This window comes from Scedosporium apiospermum, assembly GCF_000732125.1.
Source record: "Scedosporium apiospermum strain IHEM 14462 chromosome Unknown SEQ_SAPIO_0105, whole genome shotgun sequence".
Lineage (NCBI taxonomy): Eukaryota > Fungi > Ascomycota > Sordariomycetes > Microascales > Microascaceae > Scedosporium > Scedosporium apiospermum.
In genome coordinates, this window is record NW_015971806.1 from 155450 (window position 1) to 161449 (window position 6000).

Consider the following 6000-nt stretch of genomic DNA (forward strand, 5'->3'; position numbering starts at 1 on the left):
ACATGGCAAACCTCAAAAGAGCCGCTACCTCTCTTCTTTTCCTCGCTGGCGGCGTAGCCTCCAGTCCCACCCCCCTCTCTCAAGAATCTCTCTTCTTCAAAGTCCCTCCTAGCATCTCGAGCGAATCTGCCTATAACGTGCATATCAGCTATGGCGACAAAGCTCCCTCGGGTAACATCCGCGTTGTCTATAGTGATTGCGCCTCGGGTGATGCAAGTCAAGGTCACCATGAGGTAGCCTCCATCGTCGTGGGTGCTGGGGATGCCATGCCAGACCGCCTGGTCTGGTATGTGCCTCAAGGTGCTCCCGGACATGGCTGCCTGCACGCATACTCGGATTCCAGGCTGCTCGGTCGCTCCGAGCCGGTCAGTGTTTCTGAGCCCCTCCAAAAGCGTCAGAGCCTGCATGAAATCGGAGATTCAAACGGTCTCTGGTTCGATGGTGTGAAGTACTTGCAGTCGAAGAACACCAGCGCCGCCGCCAGTGATGACGCTAAAAACAAGAAGATTGCCATCATTGGAGGAGGTATGGCAGGCCTCATGACAAGTCTGCTGCTTACTTCGGTCGGGATCAATGACTGGCATATTATGGAGTCGACCCAGCGCGTTGGTGGTCGTATTCGAACCAAATATCTCAATGGTACTGGCCCTTCTGACTACCAGTATCAAGAGATGGGCCCAATGCGATTCCCCGTCTCCATTAAGTACGCAGACACCAATGAGACACTGGACATCCAGGACCACAAGATGGTGTTCCAATTGGCCGACCTCCTGAACGAAATGAACAGCGATCAGCCTGACCTTGCCGTCAACTTCATTCCCTGGGTCCAGAGCAACCCCAACACCCCGGCAAACTCTCGCGGCTCTCGCCTTCCAAATGGACGTATTCCCACCAGTGCCCAAATTGCCGCGGATAAATCCCTGGCGAACCCTGCTCCCACGGCGGCTGACCCCGAGGGTGCCGACATCGCCTCCGAGCTTATTGAGCACTTGATTGACTTCACACCTGAGAGGATGCGCAACATCTCTACGAATATCTTCAAGGCTCACCGGGAGGCTATCGATCGTGGACTCTTCCACTGGTCCGAAACGGCCTACCTCCGATACGGCCTTGGCCTCGATGATGACACTATTGACTTCCTTTCCGGTTCCGGCAACACCCCAATGTGGGGAGAGTGGTACGACAATACCTATTTCGGTGCGACGACCTGGCGCACTATTGACAAAGGGCTTGAATCCCTCCCTCGTGCGTTTGCCCCTCACGTCAAAGACAAGATCACCTACGGCCGGAAGATTACCGGTCTGGATTACGACGAGGGCACATCTAAGGTCTCCGTCAGCTGGAGAGACAACGCTTTCGATGCAGAGGCCCAGAGCGAGGAATACGATTACGCTGTGGTCGCTGTTCCGTTCTCCAAGGTCAGGCTATGGAAAACTCCCGCCTATTCCAGCCTCCTTTCCCGCGCAATTTCGACCCTAAACTACGCCCAGTCCTGCAAGGTCGCCCTCCACTACAAGACTCGTTTCTGGGAAACCCAGGAGAACCCCATCTTCGGCGGTTGCGGATCTACCGATATCCCCGGTGTCGGCTCCGTCTGCTACCCCGCCTACGAGATCAACTCCACGCGACCTGGTGTTATTCTTGGCTCTTACATTTCGGGTACCCTGGCCCGGTCCGTAGCGGCGCTGAGCGAGGAGGACCATGTGGCTATGATCCAACGAGCTATGGTAGAAGTCCATGGCGAGATTGCCAACGAGCAGTTTACGGGCAACTATGACCGCCAGTGCTGGGAGGTTGACGAGCATCAGGCCGGCGCTTGGGCTGCCCCCACCACCGGACAACAGGAACTGTTCATTCCCGCTTACCACCAGACCGAGAAGAACACTATCTTCATTGGCGAGCACACCAGCATTACGCATGCGTGGATCTTCTCCGCCCTGGAATCCGCTGTGCGTGGTACTACCCAGCTCCTCTTGGATTTGGGCCTTGTGGACGAGGCCAAGCAGGTAGTAGATACCTGGATGGCCCGATGGATTACGGTCTAGAAGAAAGAAGAATTGCAAAGAGGGTGAGCTCATGAACTACAGCTTGGGAATTAAAGGCCCGATGTCGGTTGACATCATTGGCCTATTGCCAAGGGCAGAGTATATGGGGCAGTTGGAGCGGAACGAGGATGAGAGTTGGACGGTGTCCGGGTTTCCTTGGTGCCTCGTGCCGTTTTTAGGTTTTACATTCCCACGCGAATCTTACCTGTGTGGGAAGTCGGGGTTAAATAGATAGTATAGGATCGCAAGTCATGAATCATGATATTACGACAACAATATAGACGCACTCCTTTCACCACCTAACACGTCTCCACACGTGAAATGTTGCCTTATATCTTATAAATTGTAAGTTTTACGTGCTGAACTACGTGCTAGACTTTCTTTCATTTTGAGCAATTTTATCACATTTTAAACCCTTTTTTGGGTCCAGAATAATATGTCCGGGAACCAGACCACAATCTCGGCCGAACCACAATATTTGGCGTTCAGTTTGGAACAACCGCTGACTTAATTTTGACTCTAAAAGATTCCGAATGAATATTCTTCGTATAGGGATGGATGTTGCATTGTAGAAACGGTTCGCACTTAACATACCCGTGCGTCCGTGTCTAACGTCGCATCCACGTTGCCATTCTCACCGCCCCGAAGAATCTGGGAAATGAAGCTGACGGCTTACTAAAATCCCACCTCAATCAATGGCATGCCCAACCTCGAGATTTTCTTCTCTCACTCCTATTCCGAACAAGACATCCTGCTGACCTCCATCTCCTTTTCACACGTCAGCTCCCACTTTCCCCAAATTCTCCTCACGACCAGGTTGAATCATGGCGACAGTTCAAGAGAGACATCCGGAGCTCTTCCGTCCCATCAGCAGTGAATCGCCGCGAGGGAAAAAGAGGACTGTGCCGATGCAAGTTCTATGCCTTGGCTTTAATAGGACAGGAACCTCATGTGAGTTGTGGCCGTTACTGCCGAGGTCGATTGAATTCCTCGCGCTAGGGTGAGACAGGGTCCTCGCTTTTATTCTTTCGTTGATAAAATGAAAAAGAAGCCAATGAGAATGGGATTGCTAACCATCCCGCAGCTATGTGTGCGGCTTTAGAGCAGCTGGGGATTCGATGTTGGCATTCCTTCCACCTGCTGTCCACCAACTTTGGCGATAACGAGATGTGGCAGGACGCCATCAATCGCAAGTTCTTCAACGCCGGAACACCTTTCGGCCGGGGCGAGTTTGACCAGCTTCTACACGGCTTCGGCGGTATTTCTTCCGATACACCAGCCATCGCCTTTTCCGAGGACCTCATAACAACGTATCCGGAGGCCAAGGTTGTTTTGGTCGAACGAGATATTGAATCGTGGTATAAAAGCTATATGCACAGCATCATCGGCAACATGTTCAACCCGTTCGTCCGCCTTGTATATTACTTCGACCGTTCCTACATTTATCCGATCGGAAGGGTGCAGGAGACCACCGTGGAAGGATGGCTTGGCATTAAAAGCAAAAAGGATGCGGAGCTGAAAGCGAAAGAGAAGTATCGTGAGCACTACGCGCTAGTTAGGCGGATTACTCCCAAGGAGAGGTTACTGGAGTTTAAACTGTCGGAGGGCTGGGAACCGTTGTGCGAGTTCCTCAGCAAGCCTGTCCCAAGCACACCATTTCCCCATTTAAATGACCAGAAATGGTTTGACGAAAAGGTATCGATCCTTATGAAAATCGGAATTACCAAGCTGCTCTATAAAATTAGCCCCATCATTGCCTCGGTTCTCGCTGCAGTTGCTGGGTGGTATTGGTGGAATACATCCTATGGAAAGCCATAGTTCTCGGTTGGCGGGTTCATCATGGCGAAGATTCTGGCGCCCGTCAGATTTTGGATAAACTCGTTCATACAGGAAGGATACTTCAATATTCGTTCTCTATATAATACATTTGGGATCACCTAATTGTATCAAGGCTTGATGGGCCCAGAGCCGGAGATCCCGGGTTGCACCCAAAGCGCCCAAAAGAGCGGAACTGATCTTGTGCGTGGACAGGACGGGCGTTGTAGCCTAGTGGGTCTAGGCGTGAACCCCAGATAACCTCCGCAACCGTCCCGGAAGAGGCTCAATATTGCTGATGGTCTTTTGGCGAGTTTGCAGGCGGCGCCTTGTTTCCGGACTTCATCTATGGTTCGATGATTCTATGTGAAGCGGACGTCAGGTGACTAGGTCGCAAATAAAACTGCTTTAAACACGGGACGAATATGCATATGCACATCCATGTCAGGGGCCAACTACACCTATCAGGTACCCCGTAGCTCTTGACATTGGTGCCCAACAGTAAAGTTTGGAGATGAACCCTTACCGCCATCTTCCACATCGTTATTGTCTCGTGCTCTTTCCTACCAACCTCTAATCTAACTCAACACAACATGAACCCCATTAGCTTTGAAAGGTGCGTCTGTCTCTTGTCCCAATGGTAGCGCATTGCCTAGCTCTCTGGTACTAACATTGATGCCAAGAGTCATCTCGTCTGGCACCATCCGGTTCTTTGTCGGGCCAAACAAAAGAGAATTTGTTGCCCACGCCGCCGTTATCGCCGGCCAATCCCAACCGCTGCACAACTTGGTCTACGGCAATTTCAGCGAAGCGAAACCGAACCATGCCTTTTTGGAGTCTGTCGACGAGCTGGCGTTTGTGCTTCTCTGCGAATATGCATATACCGGTGACTACAACTTGGAGGTAGCGCCTCAGGACCCTGCACCCAACGGCACCAATTTCGAGGAACCCCAGGCCGAGGCGCCCGCTGTCGAAGAATCCAAGGACGAGGAACACGCCATTGAGGAACCTATCGCTGTGAACGGCGACGATGATTGGGGCTTACCTACAAGGAAGACTAGTAAGAAAAGGAAGAGTCGGAAACGGGATCGACTTTGGAGAGGATTCACAAGCGCCACATACCTCGACAGCAGCATTGTTTCAACGGGGCCGCCGTATGATCCAACAGAATGCAAGAATCCTGGTGATGCCCTTCTTGCGCACACCAAAGTATATCTCCTCGCGGATTATTACGCGGTCCCGAAGCTCGTGTCGCTTTCACTGGATAAGTTGCACCAGACTCTCTGTGCATACGACGTCAACGGCGACACGATTGAGGGTATTGTCGATCTTCTTCGGCTTGCATTCGAGGAGGAAACTCCGGACCTGCTTAGATCGATGTTTTCGTTGTTCGCCGCATGTCACGTTGAGAAATTGTGGGAGAGCGAGAACTTTCGACAGTTGCTGAGTACATATGGGGATTTGTCCAAGAGGTTGGTGGGGTCGATGTTGGGCCGTTTAGATTAAGACATGTTAGAGGTAGAAGGGTGCTAGACGGCGGTGATTGAAGGATATTTTGACCTGTCTTTGAGTAAATATTAAACAAGCCCGCTCGGAAAGTCTCTTGTACCACTCGTTGTGTAAACGCTAGCTCATCAGCCGCAATTAATGCATGTTCCTTTCATTTGAATTAGCAAGTTCCTTTTGACGTTACTTATGCTGACAGTGATTACTTTGTATAGACCAAGCATGGTTCATCTATTAGTCGAAGCTGCTACCTGTCAAATTTACGCGAAAACACTCACCTGGCGTTAGGAAATACACCCCAACCCAGTAGAAGCGTTGATTCCCTCTCGGGGATTAAGATAGAAATCATAAAGCTCATAATGCTTCTCCCTACATAACTCTCATACAAAGCCTGAGAGAGGAGGATACGCAAGGACCAACCTCGGGGATGTTGGGAAAATAGTAGACAATACGCTCAAAAAGAGTTATTAAAATGGAGGGTTTGAGCTATTAAAATGGAGGGAAGGGGAAAGAAGGAGAAAATAATAATAATAATGATGATGAAGACAAAAAAGAAATCGATGGGCCTTCTTTGAAGGCGCATTGGGATTTGAGCCCAATGCGGGGGTCGAACCCGCAGCCTTGAGATTAAGAG

The 6000-nt window shown here is 50.8% G+C and overlaps 1 protein-coding gene and 1 pseudogene across 1 annotated transcript; both read left to right on the plus strand.

Annotated features, from left to right (window-relative positions):
* Nucleotides 1-2: 2 nt before the first annotated feature.
* SAPIO_CDS6614 lies at nucleotides 3-2045 on the plus strand (annotated as a pseudogene; the record flags this gene model as incomplete).
* Nucleotides 2046-2869: 824 nt separating this feature from the next.
* Nucleotides 2870-5366, plus strand: SAPIO_CDS6615 (uncharacterized protein; the record flags this gene model as incomplete). The annotated part of the gene is made up of 4 exons (XM_016788669.1): nucleotides 2870-2996; nucleotides 3130-3829; nucleotides 4468-4476; nucleotides 4544-5366. The coding sequence occupies 4 exons, from the start codon at nucleotides 2870-2872 to the stop codon at nucleotides 5364-5366; spliced, it is 1659 nt and encodes a 552-aa protein (XP_016641713.1).
* Between the last annotated feature and the right edge of the window lie 634 nt (nucleotides 5367-6000).